The sequence below is a fragment of the Larimichthys crocea genome, chromosome XXI, assembly GCF_000972845.2.
Source record: "Larimichthys crocea isolate SSNF chromosome XXI, L_crocea_2.0, whole genome shotgun sequence".
In the NCBI taxonomy this organism is placed as follows: Eukaryota; Metazoa; Chordata; class Actinopteri; family Sciaenidae; genus Larimichthys; species Larimichthys crocea.
The window spans coordinates 21,369,303-21,394,177 of NC_040031.1; the positions used below are offsets into that span (position 1 = coordinate 21,369,303).

Genomic DNA, 24,875 nt, shown 5'->3' on the forward strand with positions numbered 1-24,875 from the left:
AGACACAGACTCTTACAAAGCATTACTTAAAGTAGAGGACTCTCACAAGCCAATGGGTAGTATGAGCCGCCTTGATAAACTAAGATTTAAAGCAAGATTGCAAATTTTTTTTCTGCAATAAAGTAAAAGATTTTGAATTATTTGGATGACACACGGACTTGTAATATGGTAGATAGGGCCCTGCCTTTCCCTCTCTGCATGTACTCCTCTTGCACATTGTAACTTTGAGCTCCAGGTACAATCTCCTGTAAGAAAGTCCAGAATGTTTTATAGCATTAATTCACACACCGACAACTATTTCACATATTTTGGACACACTGGATTGATTTTATGGAGATGGAAATTTCAGATTTTCCCACAGAGGTCCTGCTGAACAAAAAACAAATAAACTAGCACTCTTAAATAATCCTTTGGTGTTCGTTGGATATTTAATATTTACATGAATAAACAGAGAACTGCAACTCCACAGTCAAACTATCAAGACATCAAATCTCCTTCTGAGCCTCGCATCGATCCTCTTTTACCCCCCCTTATCTGTGTTTGTCCACATTTGTTAAAAACTGGGACAAAACAAAAGCTAAGGAACAGACTGCACTGTATTTTTTGTATTCGGTACAGTGTCCACACAAAGCTGTCAATTCAAGTTGTCAGCAAGGTGTTTCAGTGTCCCATGATGTTTTAAAAAAGATAAAAATGTCAAAATTCAAAAGGCTGTTTTTCTTCCAGCCCAAAAATATTAATGGCCAAAAAAGACCAAACAAAAACATTCCCTGAACATTTTGAATAAAATGAACAAACATTGGTAAGAATCTTAACCAAACATTTGACACAAGGACATACTGAACCACTAATGTGTTCATGAGGAGTCTCCACTCACAACATTCAACATTCTCTATGGCAGATAACAGGGTCAGTAGTGTGCTGTGATGTTTGCAGTGTATTTCAGGACCGTACAACTGGGAAATGTAAGAAGTCAGAATTTTCAAAATGCGTTATTACATAATGTATTATAGAGGGCCAGGGATTTTTTCCATAATGTTAGTAGACTCAGTTGGTGATGTTTTGGACATGAAACGGAGCAATGAGGTAAATATCAAATCAGAGAGCCCAAAAATCCGTTGCAGCTAATGGAGCAAGAGGTTAAGCTTTGCAGAACTCATTGGATAAATTTAGCAACTGGAATCTGGAAGCTGTGGAATGGTGCTCGGTTTCTGTTTACAGTAACAATATGTTTAGAATATGCTAGAACTTTGGTTTGATTTATGAGCAGTAGCTATATTATTATGGTTTAACAAACTTGAGTCTAAAGTTTCTGCATTGGGGAGAATGGAACGTATCTATAATACCTCATTTCTGCTTGCTGTTGGAATGTGATCTGTTCAAGTATTAAATTAACAATGTGTTTGGTTAAACTGATTCTCGGAGCATTGTGATCAAAATATCAATATGTAAATTGCCTAGGCAGACCTGACTGGTGGTGCATCTCAGGTCAGGGGAAGTGCTGTGAGATAAAAAATTTAGCACACCATATTACCACAGCAGGTCACACTCTCACTGCCATGCCTAACCTCAACCTTAACCCCACTGTCTTCTTTTTAATGACGTCACCATGTTCCCAGAGATCAGAAATTAATCTGATGAAATAATATAATCTTTTAGAGAAATAATGGACAACAGTACAAAACCAAGACAGAAGTTGTAAAGGCAAGAATGAGAGAGAGCGAGAGAGAGAGAGAGAGAGAGAGAGAAAGAGGATCGGTGTGCACCATCCATCTGTGTCATTGTTTCATGTTGCTTAGTCGCACTGCTTTTTCTAACTCAAACTGGCGGTGGTCTACACGCTCCAAGAAGTTCTTCCGCTCCACATACCTAAAAACACACACGCAGAAATAGAACATTAAATCTATGTCAGACGAAGTGCAAACACACAGACTAAAACTACAATTAAGAACGAAGAGTATAGAAGCATTGTGTTCATTACACACAAACACACAAAACCACATCTCCCTACTGCATAGGAAGCAGTTTAAATAACTTTTCCTGCAGTGTGTGTGTGTGTGTGTGCAATGTGTTGTGTCTGACTGTTTTTAAATTAGCATTTGTTTGGAGGTTACTACATGGTAATAGTAAATAGACATGAATTTATATAGTGCTTGCAACAACCAGCTGGAGTCAAACCAGCAACCTTCCAATTACGAGACAACCTGAGCCACAGCCAATGTTAAGTGTGGTGTTAGAGCCTGTGTGTGTGTCTGTGTGTGGCACAGAATAACAATGAAGGGGCGAACAGCTAACATACAGCATACATGATATTTCCCATAGACATTTCTCAGAGACAGACAGACAGAGAGAGAGAGAGACAGACAGAGAGAGAGAGAGAGAGAGAGAGAGAGAGAGAGAGAGAGAGAGAGAGAGAGAGAGATTGCATTTTGCCCCACTGGCATCTCGAACTTTCAAGAATAAGAAAATTCAACAACTGAAGATTATTTGTGCCAAAGGGAAACATGTCAGCTGTTGTTAAGATTAACTGCTGAAAGATATTCCTGGTTCACTTTTTAACCAGTGCAGGTTATCTTTTCTTACCTTACATTTAGGCTAATATCCCTGTCCCTGGTTGGGGTTGTTGTTGTTGGTTTCATGGAATAAGTGTTGGCATAAAACCTAGATCTGAATATAACTGATGCAGTTGTGAAAGTCTCTTACCCCTCTCTGCCTCTGTTGTGGATGGCCAGCTCCTCAGTGATGCCCTCTTCTGATTTAAAAGCATCCCAGTCCATCTTAGATTTTTCCAGTGTGCTCATCTTCTGTTTCTTTCCACCGATACGGCTCAGGATGCTCGTCACGCCTGCTGGGCGCTTGGCACTGCTAACAAAAACAGACTCACACTTAAGGTAACACACAAAAGTAGCTAAAGCTGCTACACATTGTTGACACTATGATGAAGGATAAAATCTGTACAATTTAATCAAAGTCTTCTCAGTCAAAATTAACATCTAAATATCACATGACCAAAACAGAAACTATTCCAAAACACATAGTACCAAAAACATGGCTACTAATATGTTCCGGGTAGGATTCATCTAATTTCCTTCTTTCTCTTTACCTAATCTTCATGTCACAGATGCCAGCCCCTTAGCTATCAAGTTTGAAGAGTCAACAAAAGTCAACAAAACCTCATGCAATACAGTTTGGAGAGATGTGGGCAACTTATAACTCCTGGGTTCTATTCCACAAGTAAGAAACCCTTGTAGCTGGTTAGACACTTTTAAATAAAGAGTGCTGCCAGTCAGAGTCCCATCTGACAATGCTTAGAAATAGACAGATTATAATAATTGTAATCGTATAATTATATAATAATAGATTACAGTTGTCCCTCACTATAACGCGGTTCACCTTTCGCGGCCTCGCAGATTTTTTTTAGTATAATTTTGCATGATTTTACAGTGTACTATACAGTATGAACGCGTATTGTGTTCGGCATCCTGATTGGCTAAGGGAGTACTGTACAAAATGCGTTGTATGTTCTGCCTTCGGAAAAAAACACCTGCACCAAGGCCTTCAGAGGAAAAAACCTTTACAGCGGAGCGGCACCAGGATAAAGAGGCACCGTCAGAAGAACTGTGAAATACGGTTTCATTTACTAATACAGTATTGTACTTATTTTTGTTAAATCTGCTTGAAAGTTTGAACTTTGAGAGTGTTTAATGCCAGAAAATGTTAATGCCTGTCTGAGAAAGTGTATAAAAGTGTGTGGTTAGGGGTTTTACGGTCTTAAAACATGTATAATAATTGTAAAAAATAAAGCTGATTACTTCGCGGATTTCGTCTATTGTGGGTTATTTTTAGAACGTATCCCCCGCAATAAACGAGGGACCACTGTATAGAATAGTTCTGTCAAATTATTCAAAACAAGCAACATATGAAATCACCAAATCTAAATCAATGTCACCAAAATCCAGCACTACAAAAACAACCAACTACATTCAATTCTTCAACAGGTGCATTTTTTCAGAGCGCACAAAGCAATATGGTTGTGTGTGTGTGTGTGTAATGGGTCTGGTGTCCATCTATCCATTATCTGTAACCGCTTATCCTCATCAGGGTCATGGTGGGGCTGGAGCCTATCCCAGCTGACTTTGAATGAGAGGCGGGGTAAACCCTGGAGAGACGCCAGCTCATCACAGGACACAGAGACAAACAACAATTTACACTCACATTCACACCTACGGACAACGTAGAGTCATTAATTAACCTGTTATGGTTCATGTCTTTGGACTGTGAGAGGAAGGAAGAAGTCCGAGTACCTGTAAAGAGCCAAACACAGACACAGGGACACACAGAAAGGCCCCCAGCCTTCGAACCAGGAACATCCTTGCTGTGTGATTTCTAGCTTCAAAACCACTCTAACATCATGCATATGCCGTCCATTCTTTTTACTGACAGTGGCCCAGGCATGACTTTATCATTTTGCCTCTCTATAGCCATGGAATCTTTAACTCTAGTATTTTTCTTCTCCAAAATGTCCTTCTCCATTGTTAATCCAATACTCTCTAAATCTGGCATGAAGTATCTCTGTACACAAAAGGTTACAAGTTAATTTCATACTGTATGTACTGGGTGTTTCTGTATATAGCCCAAAAATCTTATTGGTTAAATGTCATGTTAGGACAACACTAGTCAAACACTGTATATTTTATATCTAATTATATTTTGTTGATTCTCAGCTTGTCTATTATCACTGCTGGTCTCTCACATCACCAGTGCTATTATGATATAAATTCTATGGTTTACATGAGTTAGTGAGTTTTGAAGTGAATTGAGTTGTACAGTATGTACCACAGCAGGCCGAGCTTTTCACTCTTTTTACTGCTGCATGACTGAACGCAAACGTTAATTACTGTGAACCATTTGAACACTGGTCATTTTAGTATTCAACAATTACATACATCCATAAGACCCCCAACTTGCAACATGCAATTAACCTGTAGTTTGTTGAAGTTTTGATTTGTGTATGTAGTGATGCTCAACCAAAAGCCAGAATTCCAAAGTTAACTTTAATTGAGCATCTTTGAAGAGGGACAATTCAAATATGTTTGAGCCAATTCCTATGACTGTTAAGATTTATGGAATCCAGTCAAAACTTGTCCCTAAACATCACTAAACATGTTGGTTTCTTATCCGACTCTTATCCGACTCTTGAGTGCTTCAAGCAAACCAAGCAAGCTACTGCAGTACTCCTGCTTCATGTGTGCGTCCTAACCCATGTCATTGTGCAGGCTGACACTTCCTTCCTGTCCATGAACAGACTGACTTCAGTATGAGCTCCCTCTCCAGCCACAGTAAAATCTTGTCACATGTACCATTAATATATTCATATGTTAGAATTTCTTGTAACCATCAAGTGGCACATGGCTTCTGTCTCTCTTATGATTACTGTCTATGTAATTTTATTTGCTTGTAGTGAAATCAAAAATGATTTAATATTTTATAGTGATAAAAATGATTAGGAAGCTTCACTCAATATTTCATTTTAATAAAACACATATAACAGCTTCATCTACATCTACAAACACACAACAACCTCTCAAGCTCTATCTGCACAAGGTTAATTAAGGGGTGGTGCTGATGGCTTTCCTGTTGCGCTTCTTTTTTTCTTTCTATCACACACATAAGCATACACAGAGTGGACTGAGATAAATAGGAAATAGCTTGTGGACACACTGTACTTCCTGTATGTTGGAAGACGATTTCCTGTTTCCTGTCTGGGTCTTAGGGAAGAAGTGCACCTCCCAAAGTGATTTATTACCATGGCCATGGTATTGAAAAAGGTAGGGGAAAAAGTCTGAATGTCAGAATGGAAATACATTGATACCCAACACAAAGACCACTTCTGCTCTGTGTTCTGTGTTCTGCTCCTGATCGTTATAATGGCTAAATACAGCACCAAATTTAAATTGGATATACTCAACAAGTCAAGAGCACTACACAATAAAGTCATAACTAATACTAAAACTTCAAATGCCTCTATCTGACTCAGGAAAGCCCAGAGCTCACCCCTGGAGGTTGTGCAGTGGTGTGTGGTGGTGAAAGGGGGGTGGGCTGCTGGGGATGTGTTTATTTGTGCTTAATGTAACTGCTGTGAAACAATCAGAAAATAACTTTTTATTTCAGTGATCAACCAGCTTTATCAATGCCAGCACTCATGCTCACTCATTCACTGTCTATGTAATTTACCCAGTGTGTCTTTGTGTCTATTTTGCAGTGTAAATTGCAAGCCAGACGCAAATTTAGAATCTGGTACATGAAATAAACCAAACCAGAACACAACAGGTAGACATCAGAGTTGAGTCCATGAGTCCACTTGGATAGTCTCAGTGACATTTCAGGCTGATATTTGAGACCAATAGTGTTTCAAGGAAAATAGATGCTGTTTTTTTTTCTATTGTCAGTTTGCTTTTCATCTCATATTCATGCTGCTTTCAATAGATGGAATTAAAATACCTTTTCTTTTTTGCAAAGCATGACTCAATAATAATCAACTATCTAGACAACATTTCAGTGCACATTGATCTAATTAGAACACCAAACAATACAATGTTTTATTACTTAGCAGAAAAAAACGAAACATTCTAAGTCCATCCCAAATGGACATAGGGAGTCAAGCCATGTTATCAGCACTCTAGTCAAAAGACATATTAAGCATTCAAAACTATCACGGCCCATTTAAATACGATTGATAAACAGGTTAGCAATTTTGTTTTTCTCTAGGTGCGACTTGTCCAGGGTGTACCCCGCCTCTCACCCAAAGTCAGCTGGGATAGACTCCAGCCTCACCATGACCCTGGTGAGGAGAAGCAGTTGCAGTTAATGGATTGATGGAAATAGGCTAGCTCCACCTCTGATGCGACAGAGGTGACTTCACTCGCATCTCTTTTCAACATGTGTGGGTAAAAACGCAGTACACTGAAACCAATATGTGTAAAGGTGTGTGTATACCTGGGGCCAGGAAGAGTTGGTTGTCTGGTTGATAAACTCATCTCTGCATCATCTTCATTCTCCTTGTGTTTGGTGTTCTGGCTCTTCAGATAACTCTTAGCATCTCTGGAGTCTGCTGATACTTCTTTATTCACCCTGACAGAGGAAGACAGACAGACAGTGTGCTAAACCTGTATGGAAAAGTAATAGCATACTCTGGGACAAAATATGAAATGTATAGAAAAAAAAGATGACTTAAAATAGAAATAAATAAAATGAACTCTAAAGTTGTATACATCTTTTAAGTATACAAATATGCATGTTGGATTGTTTGTATCATGCAAATATATCAGATTATATATATATATATATATATCAGTGGTTCTTAACCTGGGTTCGATCGAACCCTAGGGGTTCGGTGAGTCAGTCTCAGGGGTTCGGTGGAGCCTCCGCCCTGGAATTTTTTATACCATTTGTTACAACATATCTTTGTGAGCAATCGTTTTCGAGGATGCTGGACATAAAAACTAAGAAAAGGAACAGACTTTGCTGTGAAAATGACATGAGACTGGCACTTGCCAAGGTGAAGCCACGCATATCTGAACTGGTCTCTCAAAGGCAACAGCAGAAGTCACACTGAGGTAAGTTGTTGTGAGTTCATGCACTGTGTTGGTTTTGTTAATTTTTGACAAGGTGATGTTAATGCACGGTTCATTTGTGCACCAGTAAAAAATCATATTTTATTTTTTACTAAAGAAGGGTTCGGTGAATGAGCATATGAAACTGGTGGGGTTCGGTACCTCCAACAAGGTAGAAAACCACTGGTATATATATATATTCAGCAGGACCGGTTTGGTGGTGGGTCAGTGATGGTCTGGGGAGGCATATCCTTGGAAGGACGCACAGACCTCTAAAGGTTAGACAACGGCACCCTGACTGCTATTAGGTATCAGAATGAAATCCTTGCACCTCAGGCTGTCCAGGAGCTCAGTGATGCCCTGGTCCAGATCTGGGAGGAGATCCCCCAGGACACCATCCGTCGTCTCAATGGGAGCATGCCCTGACGTTGTCAGGCATGCATACAAGCACGTGAAGGCCATACAAATGACTGAGTACCATAATGAGTTGCTACAAAGAAATTTTGGCAAAATGGACTAGCCTGCCACATCATATTTTTGCTTTGATTTTGGGGATGTCTTTGAATTCATCCCTCTGTAGGTTGATAGTTTTCATTTCCATTAAAGATGTAGCATCCTTTCATTCTTAAGATATTACCCACTCCATATCAGGAAAGATATCCAGCGTGATTTCTATTCCTGTTGAGATCTGATGTGTTTTCAAGTGTTCCTTTAATTATTTGAGCAGTGTATACAAAATATATTCAAAGAGAACACACTGAAAAGAAACTAGGGCAACAGCAGGCACAGGTAAGGGACATACCATTTTCTTTTCTTTTTTCTTACTAAATATTAGATATTGAATGTTCACATAACACATTAGAAATTGCAGCATTTGTTGTTACAGCCATCACATACAGTATATCACCCATGTACTAATCTTATGCTTATGTAATTATAAAGCACACAACTTCATGCACAGTTATCTAGATCAGTTACAGCCTGGATAACTAGCATCCTTTCTGGCTGCTGGGGTGTGGCTGTCTGTGTGATATACAGTATGTTCATCTAACAAAGTAATAATTATACTGTTTTCATGGGAAACAAGTCAGTTATTTGTGTGCCTCCTATTGAAGAGATGCCATGCACCGCCATAATTAATCAATCAGTCCCAGGGCCCATTAAACTGCACACTTTGTCAGCTCTGTATAATTAAAGCATGTGATTACTGCTTACTTTAGAGGATTAATTGTAAAGCTTTGGTCAATCAGGTTCAACAACTTTACAGTCAGTAATGTCAAATCTGAAAATGTTTATTACAGCCGAGGTCAGAACGGTAAAATCACCGCTTTAGAAACAATGACTGAGAAGTTGATAAATTAAAGACACAAAGAATCATACAATGTTCTGTAAATTCTGTATATTAATGAAGCAGAGACAACTTCCATTAATTAGATGTCATCATTCAACCACACATTAAGATAAGACTCAATATAGAATCATGATAACTAGGCTTCATTTTATAAAAGAAATTACAAACTTTCTGTCAGACCTGACTACCTGAGAATCCAGGTCCATTTTGTTCCCATTTCTAATTACTCACATCATGGATTGTTGATAATATGAACATTAAGATGTTCACCTAATTATTCTGGGACAGTTATGATCCAGATATCTTAAATGACTATATAAACCCACGCTGTAAAAGAAAAATGTAAGGATGGTTCAGTGGCATACCTAACTTCTTCTCCAGCAAAGTCAAAAACTTTAGTGATGGTGACTTTAGCAGCTTCTGATACTTTTGTTTCTATACTCCAAGGAGCCACCTTCAACACTGAGGACTCATCCTGAGGAAAAATACAAAAGATTCAGTCTAGAGGACAGAAAACACATACAGACACATACAGAACACTTATGCTCTGATGATCTGGGCTACATTGTCAATCCACTTCATAACATTTATGTTAAAAATAATTTGGTTTAGAGTCAGTGTTTAAATCATAGTACCATCTTACTTCTATTTAAGCACACTAAATAGAACCCATTTACCTTCTGTGTGGTACTTGACTGTGAGGCAGTGGTGCAGTCTTTGGGTCTGGTTCCAACATCAGACAGGAAACTTGCCCACAGGTCATCTGACTTTTTCTTCTGTTTTGCATCATCATCCTTCTCTAACACTTGGTTTATTTCCACCTCTTCCTGTGGCAGCTGTGCCTCTTCTGCTCCATCACCACCCTTCTCCTCCTTGTCTACTTTAAGAACTCTTTTATTCCTCTTTCTGTAGATTTGTTTCATGGATATCATTGAGTAAAGGTCATCATCATTCACAGCATCTTTTTTCTTAGTAGGACAGCCTTAGATTTCTCTAACACACACACACACACACACACACATACATACATATATATATATACATATAGATATACATACATATTTTTATATCTATCTATCTATCTATCTATCTATCTATCTATATATATACATACATACATACATACATACATACATACATACATACATACATACATACATACACACACACACATATACATATATACATATACACACACACATATATACATATGAGGTTGAAGGCATGCTGAGGTTGGCCTGATAAACAGCTGCCTGGCCTGTTTTATGTCTGCCACGATTAAAAAGGGAGCGAGCTTCCTTGTCAGGAAAACAGTATTGATCAGGGGTATCAGGGGGATTTTGGCCTGTACACACAGTGTTAATGATGTCCTCATAGTTTAATATTGCTGCAACGAGATAATGAGCGGACTGACTCGTTGTCACTCGCTTTTAGCTATAGCATCCACACGCTACACAAGATGCCGTGAAGTCTGACGTCAGTCAAGTTTCATTCATATTGAATGAAGTCTGAATATATGGAATGAAACTTTGAATATATTGAATGAAACCTTGAATATATGGAATGAAGTCTGAATATATTGAACGAAACCTTGAATATATTGAATGAAACTTTGAATATATTGAATGAAGTCTGAATATATTGAACGAAACCTTGAATATATGGACTGATTATGGCGAAACTTTATGCCTGTTGTAGGCCTGCCACAGTTAAAAATTGAGCGAACTTTTTAAGGAGGATTTCGGCACGCATTCGCCAGTGTATTTATCATGTCCTCATTGCTTAATATCGCTGCAACTAGATTGCGGGCGGCCTGACTCATTGTCTTTCGCTTTTACAGACTGTTACACAAGATGGCTGCAGGCACGCCGCAAAGTCTGCGTCAGTGTTGTTCAATTCAATAATGCAAGGGGGCATGCGAATAGAGGCAGGACGGCAGCAAGAGAGGCAAACGGCAGGCAGCGAGGCAAAGGTGCAGGCCAGAGAGGCAGACGGCATGCAAGAGAGGCAAAAAGGGGCCGTCAAGAGAGTGCCGAGGTGCAGGCAAGAGAGTCAGAGGCATGCAAGGATTCAAGGTGGAGATAGAGATTAGATATTAGAGAGATATTAGATATATGAGGACATATCTAGACACACCACACACACACACACCACCACCTACCTATAAATATAGATATATATGTATATATATATTATATAGAGAGCGATATATCTATCGAGATATATAAATCTCAGAAATCATCTACAGATTCATTTCTCTAGATGATAATATAGATAACAGATAATTTAGCTTTAAAAATGCTAAAACTCCTCCTAAAACATTTTGCCCTTTCACTGTCATGGTGCACTCTCACCTCACACTGATGTCCATTTTTTTCCTCTTCTTCTTGCTGACATAGTCAAGATGTGGCACATCACCTCCTTCTAGAGGCTCTTCCTTTTCACACTCATTGATATCATCCTCACTAAGGTCATCATCTGAGGAGAAAGAACAGCAAGCAGAATGAGAAGAGGAGGATGTGAATACGCAGAAATCATCTGATTAACAGATCAGACCAGGCAATTTAATAAAATTGTCTACAGAATTTCATCATATCGTGACAGTATGATCTAATCATGTTTCATTCTACACGTTATTGTTGTCCTAATTAATGTTTCACATCAACCTACAGCTTTTGGCAAACACTTGAATAACATGTTTCTTAATGTGTAAAAGCTTTGTTATAGTAATTGTGTTTTACCTGACACACACATTATGTGAATCAAACACGAATCAATCCTGCTAAAGAAAATACTGCAGCTGTTATATTCTTCAGAGATCTTTCAAACCTGAATCCAACAAGTGGCTAGTCAAACTTTTCACCTCACAAACAAACAACTTTATTTGCTTTACTATTGTCTCTAAAACAGTTGCACCTGTCCACACGAGTAAACAGACCAAGGCTCATGCAGTGTTGTTTGGTTCTGACTGTAACAACAATATTTAATTAGCTCCAATGTAAGAAATATTAAAAGCGTATTTGTTTTGGGTTGCAAGTTTAGCTGTTATGTTAAGAAGGGGCCAAGTATTAGTTGTTCAATATGGGTGCCAATGGCAACACATTTGTAGGAGCCATTCATTAATTTTTTCTTGTATTATGACACCTGCTGGCCAAATGTGGTACATGTTTGGAATTGTAGAACCTGGGTTTTGTCTAAGTGTCGCCTGGTGGGCGGGATGCTGAATCAATGCACCTGCGGTCTAATCAGGAGATTGTGTCTGGAGAAGACACTGGCACTTGGACTCTTAGAAGTTTGGATGTTGGAACTGTGTTGGAACTGTGATTTAGAATTTGGAAGACGCCAGCAGGCATAAGGTTTTTAATTATATACGTTGGTTTACTGCTATATACCTACACTGGTTTATTGTTTTGTTTGATCGAGGATTTTGTTTGTTTATATTTTGAGTTAACGTGACAACTTTATGAGAAGACCTTTGTTTAATAAACCACGTTAAAAATTAAGAACACCCAATGGCGTCTGAAGTGACTTAAAAGAAGACACTACAATGTTAAAAACCGGTTCTGCAGTTAAAACCTGCCTGAAGGAGAAATAAGACGATCGCAAGTTTAAAGAAAAAATATATATATAAGAAAACGCCTGGAAAGAAGATAGATCGCCAGAAGAAAATTCGCCTGGAAAGAAAGGTTGCCGAGCCAGAAGCAAGCCCGAAGTCCGAGGAAGAAAAAGGTCTCAACTTGGAAACACCGACTAATGGGGGAATTGGAACAGCTGCGTGGCTCATCTCTACTGCTGCGCTGAGGTCGCCGTGCGTCGCTGGCAAGTTGAGAGCAGGGATCGTCACCGGGTGCGTTTTGGATAACTTGAAGGCCTTCTGCTTCGTGCTGAGGAGACTGCCCGCTTGGTTCGTGAGTACATTGATTTGATTAGAGCCGCGGTGCTCACGTTTATTTTGGAGCGCTGCGCTCACTTGACTGGGGTGCTGCGCGCACCTTGACTGGAGCGCTGCGCGCACCTTGACTGGAGCGCTTCGCGCACCTGGACTGGAGCACTGCGCTCACTTGACTGGAGCGCTGCGCGCACTTTGACTGTTTATATGAACTGAACTGTGTACTGTTTGTTGACCACTGCATTTAAGTTAGAGTCGAACTTTGTGTTGAAATTTTATTCTGTAAAATGGCCGAAGAATTAACTGAAGAAGATTACGAGAGGGAGCGAGAATTAAGTTAATTAATTGGATCACGTAGAGGGAAGCTTGGTGCACTTACCCGAAAAAGAAATGAAATTAATGGTCTTATCGAATCAGGTCAAGACAACCAAACCATCATTAGACAATTGGAGTTATTTGACAAATCTTTAATTGAGTTTTATAACATACAAGCCACAGTGCAGAGCTTAATGACAGATGAAGATGAACATGAGGCTGATCAACGAGACTGGTACGAGCCAAAATACAAACTGCAGAAAGACTTTTTAGAAGGAGTTTTAAAATGGGTTCGAAAACGGGATGATGGTGAAAAGGGTGATGTGGATGAGCAAGAAGAGGAAGAAGAGGAGGAGGAACAGAACGAAGAAAAAGGAAAGGAGGAAGAAAAATTAAATGGAAATGTTAAACCTCAAGACAGTGTTTCACAAACTCGCAGTGTTAAGGCCACGAGCCACGTTAGTCGCATGTCACGCGTCTCAGACGCGCAGTTAAAGGAGGAAGCTGAATGCGCCGCCACAAGGGCAAGAGCTCACATACTGCAGCACTACATCAGAAGATTGACCTGAAATTGGAGGAGGCTACCATAAGAGCACAGTTTAAAGCACGTAAAGAGAAACTGGCATTGAATTCAGAGCTTGCTGCTGCAGAGGCAAAACAGCAAGTTTATAAAGAACATGCAGAACTGCGCTCACTATCAGGGCTACATAAATTTGGCACGCCCACGGAGTATAACATCCCTGCAACTGTGCAAAGAAAAAAAGGAGCGCAAGTAAACATAAGTCCCCACAGTGAAACCGTGCAACACATTACACAGCAAAATACTGGAATTACCAGTGCACATCAAAGTATTCAAATATCCAGTGCAGATGGCGCGCAAATAGCCAGTGCCAGGGCACATCATAACGCCTCAGTCGCAAGTCCCAGTGCTGTCAGTCCCAGTGCATCTAATAACACCCCTATCACCAGTGTGGATGTTACAAATGTAACAAATACAAATGTTTATGACACCAATGTCACCGAAGTGCTGAAAAAACACACCGAAATAACAGCATTACTAGTTAAACAGCAGGCACTCTCTTTATTGCCAGACAGAGAAATCCCTGTGTTTGATGGTGACCCACTGCAATACATAGCATTCATCAGGGCATTATTGTTTTGTTTGATCGAGGATTTTGTTTGTTTATATTTTGAGTTAACGTGACAACTTTATGAGAAGACCTTTGTTTAATAAACCACGTTAAAAATTAAGAACACCCAATGGCGTCTGAAGTGACTTAAAAGAAGACACTACAACATTAAAAGTTTGATGTCACGTAATGGACATGTTCAATTACTTTAAAGGTCAGTTTGATTACTTGAGATTTCGCATGCATTCATTAACTTATGATGATGTAATTTATTGTTGTAATTAGGGATGTAACGATGCATCGTGACACCATTAAAAATCGGTACAAATGTGTGACGACATGCATTGGTTAACAGAAAAAATGAATCGCGATTCTTGGCGAATGGGAACCCGCACAGCGCGTGCTTTCACTGGTCAAACAGGCTTCCCGGCGCGTTGCGTGAGCGTGGCGTATTTGGTCCGTCCTGCACGTGACTTCAAACCCCACCGGGAGTGTTTCAGAAGCGAGTGCTTAGCCCGCCAGACTTTGTTTGCTTGCTCAGATTTGGACATTTTTCCGGTGTATGTTCTTCTAAACATGCTTCTACATGTGTAAATATGCTACGTAGTTAATTAGTTTCGCTTTTGTCTGTTTTTACGACTGGCAGTTTGCAGGGGTGTTTTATTTTGAAAATCCACCGGATTCTCTTTGCTTTTTCTGTGTCTGGCTTCCGCCTGCTCGAGGTGCTCTGTGGAAATTGACGCGTGCTGCTCGCAAGTTTTAATGTTTTTATTTTATTGTTATGTACAAAAAATGGGTCATATTAGACCCTGAATAGTATGTAAGGGTTAATGAGTAATGAAATGTTAGGATCATTTTTGTATATACTTAAGTTCCCAACTTCATTGTAAGATTCATTTAAAGCTTTAGTTAATAAAATGATCAAATTAAATCAGTTGCTCTCATAATCTGTCTTTTTTGCACAGGAAAAATGTGGCTAGTGGAAATTCTGATTGGCTGGTAACTTCAGAAACTTACCAGCCACATTGGCTGGTGATCAAAAAAGTTCATTTAGAGCCCTGGTTACGCCACCTTGTGAGCAAAAACTGCACATCACACCAGTTAACAGCAGTGTACTGTGAGATTGTTTCTAAAGAAAGCAGATATTTGTCATGTGTTTTGTTGTTTAAGATGTAAGTTGCACTTTTTATAAGAACACAAACTGTTCTGTTCTGTTTCTGTAAAGAAATAACCTAAGATTTTCTTCCTACAAATAAAAAGATAATTTTATTTGGTCATAATTTGTCTGTAGCTCATTTTGATTTTAAAAAATTGTGAAAAAAAATCGTATCATGTACAAAAAATCGTGACTCGAATCGAGTCGTGAGTTGAGTGTATCCTAGTTGTAATGATTTCAACCATATCTCTGAACACTAGAGACATGTTTAATTTGGTGTATTTCAAAATTCAACAAACAGCCACTTGATTCTTTTACTCACTCCACTCTGGTACACTCAACCTTTGCATGACTTCTATTTAATGTTAACGTGATTCTGGTATGTCACATTTGGGGTTTTAGGAAAGCAGGCATCATTCTGATCATTACTATGGCAGCCAAAGTCAAACAATAGGACTGTCCTGCTCCCTAGACAACAGATTACAGATAAGAATATTGAACAACTAAGGGAACTAATAAGGAACAATCTAATCTAACAACTTCTCTAAATGCACCATGGCTGAACTGACCAGGGGCTGATGTGCTTATTCTTGATCCCAGTAATAAAGTAATAGCTGAATTTCCATATGTCTAACAACTGAAAAAACATCATTTAATTATACATTTCATTCAACAGAACATGTGTCTTGAGCATGTACAACTAAAGCACCAGGCATTGTCAGAGTGTTAGTCACAGAGGGAGGACATGTTGAGAACTACTTCATCAATAATTGATGATTTCCTTGACGGATTTTAAAACAACTATTACTACTTTTAGAACATTTAACACTATAGCTGCTTTACTGTGTGTAATGCAGCATGTGTAGGGGAGCTAACGGATGTCAGTCCGAACTATTTCCATGACTACAACACTCCTCACCTGATGGGACGTAGTCTGCGTCGTCATTAGACGAGTATCCATCGGAGTCGTAGTCAGAATAGTTCATCATTCGGGTGGAAAAGCTGCAAAATAATAGTCAGTGGAAAAGGCTACGAAGCACCACTGTTTCCTGATGGCAACGTTAGCTTATTTACTGCTTTCACAACGTTCCAAACGGAACCCTAGCCGGCTGCTAACTCCGCTACGCTAACAAAAAGAAAACTAGAATATGTCTATTTTAATTTCGTAAGAGATAGAAATAGGTTGAGTGTGTTAAATGTGCCAAACAGGGTTCTGTTGTACTTTCTGCGAAATAGGAAAACAATGTGAGTCCTGTGTCGACGATGGACAGCTTGGAGGTTCAAACTATGCGCATACGCTTATTTTATATTAGCGCCACTTAGAGGACTGGAGGGTCACGTTGTTTTTCTCTTATTTAATACGGAAGCGTACGTATGGACGTATATTGCTGCACCACCAGAAAAAGAATAAGTAACAATTGCAGCGATTACAAAGCCTAATACAATGAGGTTTTAAAGTAGTATTTGTGAAGTTATGCTTTCAATCAGTCTAATCTGCTGCATTAAAAGGGCCAGTGGGTTTCTCACTTTAGCTGTACCGACCAGCAGAGGGTGGTGTTTGGTTGGTTGGGTCTGAGCCTGAGATCTGCTGAAGCATCTAGAGGCACAAACACTCTGAAAACACATCTACAAAGCCCTGGAGTGGCCATGGTGAGAAGAAAATATTTTGAAGCCACACTGAGTGCTTGAAATACTGTTGCATGTGCACAAGATACAATTTGTTCCTACTTTGTCATTCATTTGTACACAAAGGTCTCCAAATTCTCCAGTTAAAAGTTAAACATTAGGGGGCTGAGTGGGCATGATCTCAGCAGCACTAAGAGAGGAGAAATGGGAAATAAATCGTTCCCAAACCAGGCAAAACTTTTGTTGCTCATCGTCCCTCAAATACCTAATCTTTTCGAGGTGAATGTAGCTCATCATGTCATGAACCCAGTTAGTATGAGCAGGTGGATGCTCAGACTTCCAGTTTAGAAGAACCATCCGTCCAACTATTATAGTAGAGAAGGTGAGGACGCCCTTTTGAAGATTTGAGAGTTTTGTGTTTTTTGGCGATAGGCCAAAAAGTGAAACAAGCAGATACAGGCTGATTGTTGAGCCCAATGCTATTGACAGGGAGTAAAACATAGATTTCCAGAAAGTAAGCAGTCTTGGACAAAGTCAGGAGTCATGCAGGAGCTTGCCTACATCTATCACAAAGGGTCCATATCTGGTTTAACCTTTGCTAGTCTGACCTTAGTCCAATAAATGCAATGTTTTAATTTGAACTGTATGAGGCTATGATGAGCACATACAGAGGAGGACTGAATCCTTCTTAAAACTTCTTTCCACATCGTCCTTCCTGTTTTGTCTTGTGGCTATAACAGAAGAGGGAGAGAGTCTAGTGATGAGGTCATAAAGTGCAGACACACCTCCCTTACCATTCACATTAATTTCTAGAATAGTGTCAAGGGGCGTTTAGGGTAGGAGTCTTGGGAACTGTGAAAAAGCTTTCCTCACGAAGTCTCGAATCTATAAGAACCTAAAAAGGTGGGTCTTAGGGAGGCTAAATTTTGTAGATAACTGTGAGAAGGAGTCAAACATTCCAACATACAGATCCTTAATTGTTCTAATTCCCTTCTTAGACCAGAGCCCAAAGACATGATAGGGAAATGCTGGGTTTCTATTGCTGAAGCCCAAAGTGGGATCTGAACTGTCTCCAGATGCGTAGAGACTGATTGATTATAGTTTGGACGTTTAGGAATCAAAGTTAGTGGGGAGCAAAGAAGCGCTGTCAGATATGCTGGTTTGCAGGAAGTTTTCCTCAATTTGTACCCATGCAGGGACCCAATCACTGAGACCAAAATGACAATGTTGCCAGTAGAGAATGCTGTCTATGTTGGCGACCTAGTAGTATGATTAAGGCTACATTTACACGTAGCCGGGTATGTTGAGAAACGAATATTTCCCTCCCTCAGTTTTCCAAAATAACATCGTGCACATAGCATCGTTTTCAAAAAAGTCAACCCGCATAAATACGCCATCGAGCGCCGTCATAACTACGCCAAGCCTGTGGGTGGCAGTGTAGGAAGAAGGCGAATCCTCTGCAAGCCAATCAGAATAATGCTTCCATGAGCATCGTCATAGCAAAAGATAATCTCCAGAATCTCCACTCTCGCCGGAGTTTTTAGAAAGATTCGTTTTCAGAGGCGAATTCACCGTTTGCATGTAAAAGATAGGTACAAACGAAGGGAAATGTCTCCGTTTTTAAAAATACCCGTGTATGTGTAAACAGGGCCTAAAAGTCTGGGAGGACAAGCCCCAAAGACAGTTTTGGTAATTGTAGTATAGGCCTTTGTATCCTACTAGGACCTTTATTCCAAATGAAGGAAGAAATGGCTTGGTTAAGGGTTCTGAAAAATGCTTAAGGGATGAAAACGGGGACACACTGAAAAAGGTACAGAAATGTAGGTAATATGTTCATCTTTACAGAGTTAATACAACCTGTTAGTGACAGTAGGAGAGATGACAAGTGGTGATGCGCACAGGTGAGGATGTGCACAGGTGGAGCTTATGGGAGTTTAATAGTCACTTCCCATTTATACCTTGTTCTCAACAAAACTGGCCACTAGATGGCAGTCCAAAGTCATTTCAATTCAGTGTCATTCACACGCCTAATATTGAAAAATAAAATGGGTTCCAGTTGTTTAGCGAAAATTTTTGCAAGAATTTTGGCATCTACAGAGCAGAGACTTGGTCTGTAATTACCACAGTCCATCGGATCTTTAACTTTCTTTGGGATTAAAGAAACTGAGGCTTGACAAACAGAGAGGGGCAAGTGCCCACTTTTAAGAGCATCATTAAATACACCAACCATAGGTCCTGCCAGGATGTTGTGTGTGGCTTTGAAGAATTCAACTGAAAAGCCATCTGGGCCTAGAACTTTGCAAGATTGCATAGATTGAATGGCGCAGGGAATTTCCCCAGTGGTGAGGGGCAGGTCAAGTTGAGCCTTACACTCGGGAGTAATGGTGGGTATGTCTATATCACCGAAAAAAGAATACAGCGCCTGTGTGTCCGCACTTGAACCTGAATGATAAAAGAGAGAGTAGTAGTCCGAGAAGCAGCTGTTTATGTCGGGTTAGTGAGGATGTCACCAAGGGAGGAACGTATTTGGGAGATTAAATTTTGGGCTGTCTGTTGCCTTAGCTGCAGGGCCAGTAAATAACTAAATAATAATAATTGAACTCGGTCTGTAAAACAAGCCTGTTCTTGTATAATTCAGAATGAGGAGAATCTGCATATTTCTTGTCTGAGTTGAGAATGTCCGAGTAGAGATTCAGCAATTTTGACATCTGTTGTTTCGCAATGTAGGACGTGTGGGAGATAATCTCACCACGGATATATGCTTTAAGTGATTCCCAAATTATGCAAGGTGACACATCCATAGTTGTGTTAATTGTCAAAAAGGTCTTAATTTGACAGATATGAGTTAAGACATAGTTTTTATCTTAGTCATTAACATTTTGTGATATCACCAGCAGTCTCCCTCCCTCGTGGGGCACTTCTCTGGGTGGCTGCCCATCACTCCACCATCTCTCTCCACATTGCATTTCTATGAGCCCTTTGTGTGTGTGGTTGTATTTCAGGGTTAAAATGCATGTAAAAAAAAAATAATAATAATAATTTCCCCCTTGAAGGATTAATAAAGTATCTCTTTTATAAAGTGTAACAAGATGCATTGCAGGGGATTGTTAGACAGTTGTGTACATACCATGGGGACTACTTTTTTATAATAGTTAATAGTTTGTCAGTACAGTACAATGCAGCTTACTGGAATACAAAAGACTATGACATGTAAATAGTCACAGTATTTATTTTTCTTTATTCATGAACTGATACATAAGTTTTAGTTTGACACATCACTTTGAACAAACAAAAATGGATGAAGGTAAAATAAGCTAAATGATGAGATAATTTTAAAACACGAATACTGGTGTTTTAAAATTACATCATGTTAATTGTTGCAGAAGTAGACATCATTCGAGTTCAATTTGAATTTTTCTCATACACAGGTCCTCAAATCAGTTATTATTTGTGTTTAAAGGAGGAACAGGCACTGCATTAGACAGTGAAGATAAGAAGCAAAGAGATGTTCCCACAAAGAGGGACAGCCATTATACCTTCTCTTCCCAAATAACACATAATTACTGCGTCACAATATAATGTGTTTAGATGGCTGGCATACAGCTCCATTTGAAGATGACCTAAATGACAAGTGATTAAGTGTAATTTGCACATATTATTAATAGTAGGAGATGATAGAGCTAGTCATCTGCTGGGTTTTAGTAGAGAGGACAGTTGGTTATCTCTGTAATCAAGTACACAAACCAAGTCAAATTTCTTAGTGTTTAGTTTTATTTGATTGTGATCACCATTTGCTGAAATACAGCTCAATAATCAAACTCTTGTGTGTCCTCCTCTCTAATATTTGGACTTGATAATGTGATATTTTTACTAACAATGGTACCAATAGTGATGCTGAGGATTTCTTTTGTTTTCTTTATAAACAACAAAATGCAGCTGAAGGTTCAGGTGAGTCCAAAACCCATACGTACGGAGACGAAGAGATAGGATTATATATATTATTATAATATATTATCTATATATATATATACGCACACTCATATACCCTCCCTTATAGATATATATATATATAAACTAAACGTTGACTGACAGGAGACTTCCCATGATACACTAAGCTCCTCTGTTCTTCTCTCCCTCTCCATATGTCTCAAGCGGCATCCTCTGTGGCAGTGAAGTGAAGCCTATGTGAAGTGCCAAAAACTGCAGTTCTTTAAACATCTACTTGAGGCTAGCTACAGGATGTCAGTCAAAAAAAGAATGTTGGTTTGATCCCTAGCATCTTATTCTACATATCCTTGAGCAAGACACTGAACCCCAAATTGTTCCTAAAGGCTGTGCCATCGGTGTTTGAGTGCGTGTGAATGTGATTAGTTACTTTCTGATGAGCAGCTGGCACCTTGCATGGCAGCCAGTGCCTTCTGTGTATGAATGGGTGAATAAGATATATAGTGCCTTGAGTAGTCGGAAGACTAAAAAGGTGCTACATAAACTACAGTCCATGTATCAGTTACTATATACTACCATCTGTGTAAGTCTGGCCACAATATAGCACATTGTAAGGTCCAGCCATATAATAGCTTTTCACCTAGGCTCTGTCTTCTTCACATAATTGCCCAAGGTATCTTTCAGGCTTTTGATCTTAATGAAGAACAGCTCACATCTCTTACTTGGTGTTTTAACAGGTCACCTTACAACATCTGCAGAATGTTGTTCTCATGTTGCAGCTCTGCATTTCCATATTAAGGAGAAGGAAGAAAGAGGAGGTGTTAGTTAAGATATAAAGAGGTGGTGAATGACTGAAGTACTTATACAATAACCAGTTATTATCTGGCCTGCTCTTCTCACACTAAGGATGAAAGTACTGAGTGACAGATCCAACAGAAATAGAATTTTAATCCAAAATGTCTGCTGTTTTTCCGGTTTTCTGCTTTCGTGTGTGACTGTGGGAGTCATAAGACCTCTGATGGAAGTGTGTGTGTTGGTGTCCCACCCTGTCTAAATGCTAATGATTTGTGTAGGTGTGTGATAGTGTGTTCAGAGAGCCCTGCTTTACTCCAGCAGGGAAGCAGAAAGAATATAATCAACCTATGGCAAATGAGGTTATCTCATTTAACTGCAAAATAATCACCCAGCGAGACTTTGAGCCTGTTATGTTATGTGTCATCTTTTTGACACAAGATACATTTTATGGTCACCTTCATCATTTTAGTTAAAGATAGGAAATAATCGTTTTGGTTGGTGGCATTGGCTGCCATGCAAGGTGCCAACTTGTTGTGGATATCACGGTTCAACTGCAGCCACACAAACCACCAGGATACAGAGATTGTTTTCTTTCCGTTTAGTTTATTTGTCTCAACATTTTCGTGCTGATGCTACCAATACAATTAATAGTCTAAACCAGATATGCTTAAGGCATCATCCATAAAGTAAATCAAACCTAAAGTTTCTCTTTAAACTTGGTCATGTTCCGAAAAAAAATCAATTGAAATATGTTAAGTACTTACAATGAAGCGAGTCAAAACACACATGGCATACTCTGTAGCACCAACACATGCAAGTCTGGAGACAAAGGGAAGGGAAGGCCTCATCCAGGCCTATATTTATAAAGTGGGAGGATCATTGGGAGGCGCCCACATCTCCATCCAACCTCCAGACAGGAAGACTGAGATTGCAGTTTGTAACTCAACTGCTCATCAGTTTTAGGAGCTACTGTAACTATTCGTACACATTCACACACCAATGGGAGACAAATGTCAGGCTACATCACAGGTTGTTACCTGTGATTGCTATAGTCTCTGATGGATCCTACTCTGACCCTATTTTGTGTCACAAGTTCTGTAAGACATATGTCTGATCATTTGGAAACAAATGTTCCACTTATTTGGGGGACTTTTTTTCCCCCTAGGTGAGCAACTCACCATATGTAGTAACCTCTTTGACTTTAATTTGCAGCCTAAAATTGAAACTTTTTTTAAAAAAAAATATTATGCCCAACAATAACACTCCAGGGTTGAAATTTTAAATGTCCAAGTATTTCAATGAGTTCTCTATAAAGGGGTAAAACTGTCACTGATTAATTAAAAGACCCACTTCTTGGTTGAACTTTGCTCTACTGGGGCCTCATGTACAAAGGTTGCGTACGCACAAAAACGTGGCGTACGTCCTTTTCCACGCTCACGTTCAGATGTATCAGACATGAAATGATCGTAGAAATGTGCGTGCCCCACGTCAACTTCATGGCTGGCGTACGCACGTTTCTACAGCTATTGTTCCTTTGGCGACACTTACAGTAGAGGTGACGCTGGGAAACTGGGAAAGTAGTCATCAGAGTGATGTGCACACACTTATGAACAATTAACACACCCACGTGTTTGCAAATATATAGGTGGATATAAAAGCATGTGCAATGTGACGAAGAAAATGGTATTGAAGCGCGATTTGTAGCGAGAGAGGGTTTCCCTAATGTAATCGGAGCTATTGACTGCACACACATTGCTATAAAAGCGCCATCACAGGATGAATTTGTTTATGTTAATAGGAAACATTTTCATTCCATCAGTGTTCAAATCATATGTGATGCGCAAATGCAGCTAACTAACATCGTGGCAAGGTGGCCTGGTTCAACGCATGCCTCATTCATTATGACTAACAGCATGGTTGGGAACAGGCTGGAGGCTGGCACAGTGCGTGATGGGTGGCTTCTGGGTGAGTAAATAGTTTATTGAGTGTGCCTGAAAGAGCACACTCTTTAAAACCTCTCGGGCTTATTGAGTGTGCCTGAAAGAGCACACTCTTTAAAACCTCTCGGGCTTATTGAGTGTGCCTGAAGGAGCACACTCTTTATTATCTCTCGGGCTTATTATTGAGTGTGCCTGAAGGAGCACACTCTTTATTATCTCTCGGGCTTATTATTGAGTGTGCCTGAAAGAGCACACTCTTTATTATCTCTCGGGCTTATTGAGTGTGCCTCTGAAAGAGCACACTCTTTAAAACCTCTTATTATTGATGAGTGTGCCTGAAGGAGCACACTCTTTATTATCTCTCGGGCTTATTATTGAGTGTGCCTGAAAGAGCACACTCTTTATTATCTCTCGGGCTTATTCTTATTCGTCTTCCGTTTCTTCCGTGTTTTTTTTGGCTCGCTTCTCCTCCCAGAGTTTTTGTCGCACATACACAAAACGGGTATCAAAACGACCGGCTCGGCCGGGAATCGATGGCTAAGACTTTTCTAAGAGTTTCGGCAAACGGTTTTGCCAAAAATCCAGAAAAACGAAGCCAAAAAATGAATGGGTGTGTATTGCGAGAACTCTCCAGACCTAGAGTGCGTGATGTCATCGCTAGAGTGGAGAGGGGAGAGAACAATCGTGAAAAAATAAAACGGATTTCACTACCCTGGCCTCAAATGCCCAGCTACAGACATGATTATCCCCTCAAATGTAGGAAAATTCGAGGTGATCGCAGTGATAACACTGTTGAAGCTGTCTCCTATATAGTTTTGGCTCCATACAGGCTGATTGATCGACTACTCCCGCCAACAGCCTCTAGACTCCAATGTTAAAAAGGAGCGAAATTTTCTGGAGAAAGGCAGAAGTAACGTTTCTCTCTCTTGCTCCTGAGGGCACAGTTTCTTCATTTATCGACACAAAACGAATATGTTAAAACGATCAGGAAGGTCTCATCGTGCCTCAGGTTAAGCCGGTTCAATGATTTCTGGTATATTACTCTTGTCGCGTCCCGTTGGTCCCCAAAATGTCCGTTTCACCTTATTCCTCGTGTGTGCCGAGGTCTCATCGTT

General features: G+C 39.7%; 1 protein-coding gene across 3 annotated transcripts; it reads right to left on the reverse strand.

The window, feature by feature from the left end:
- Positions 1 to 301: 301 nt before the first annotated feature.
- Positions 302 to 22,639, reverse strand: cfdp1 (craniofacial development protein 1). Of its 3 annotated transcripts, none has more exons than XM_019270314.2 (7): positions 16,374 to 16,745; positions 11,319 to 11,442; positions 9,642 to 9,870; positions 9,330 to 9,439; positions 6,997 to 7,131; positions 2,704 to 2,865; positions 302 to 1,869 (listed from the first exon to the last, which is right to left on the reverse strand). In XM_019270314.2, the coding sequence occupies exons 1-7, from the start codon at positions 16,441 to 16,443 to the stop codon at positions 1,779 to 1,781; spliced, it is 921 nt and encodes a 306-aa protein (XP_019125859.1). In that variant the 5' UTR covers positions 16,444 to 16,745; the 3' UTR covers positions 302 to 1,778. The 3 variants fall into 3 exon arrangements, with proteins under 3 accessions (XP_019125859.1, XP_027128575.1, XP_019125860.1); XM_027272774.1 differs by lacking the exon at positions 16,374 to 16,745 and adding an exon at positions 22,585 to 22,639 and having other exon boundaries at positions 1,733 to 1,869; XM_019270315.2 differs by having other exon boundaries at positions 1,733 to 1,869; positions 2,704 to 2,862.
- Between the last annotated feature and the right edge of the window lie 2,236 nt (positions 22,640 to 24,875).

Bases quoted from the DNA above. Each gene is read 5' to 3' on its own strand.
- cfdp1 (XM_019270314.2), bottom strand. From the start codon at position 16,443: ATGATGAACTATTCTGACTACGACTCCGATGGATACTCGTCTAATGAC. The intron at 7,132-9,329 runs GTATGCCACTGA...TTCCTCTGTCAG, and splicing joins TTTGCTGGAGAAGAAGTTAG to GGTGAATAAAGAAGTATCAG. The intron at 1,870-2,703 runs GTAAGAGACTTT...GTGTGTTTTTAG, and splicing joins CACAACAGAGGCAGAGAGGG to GTATGTGGAGCGGAAGAACT.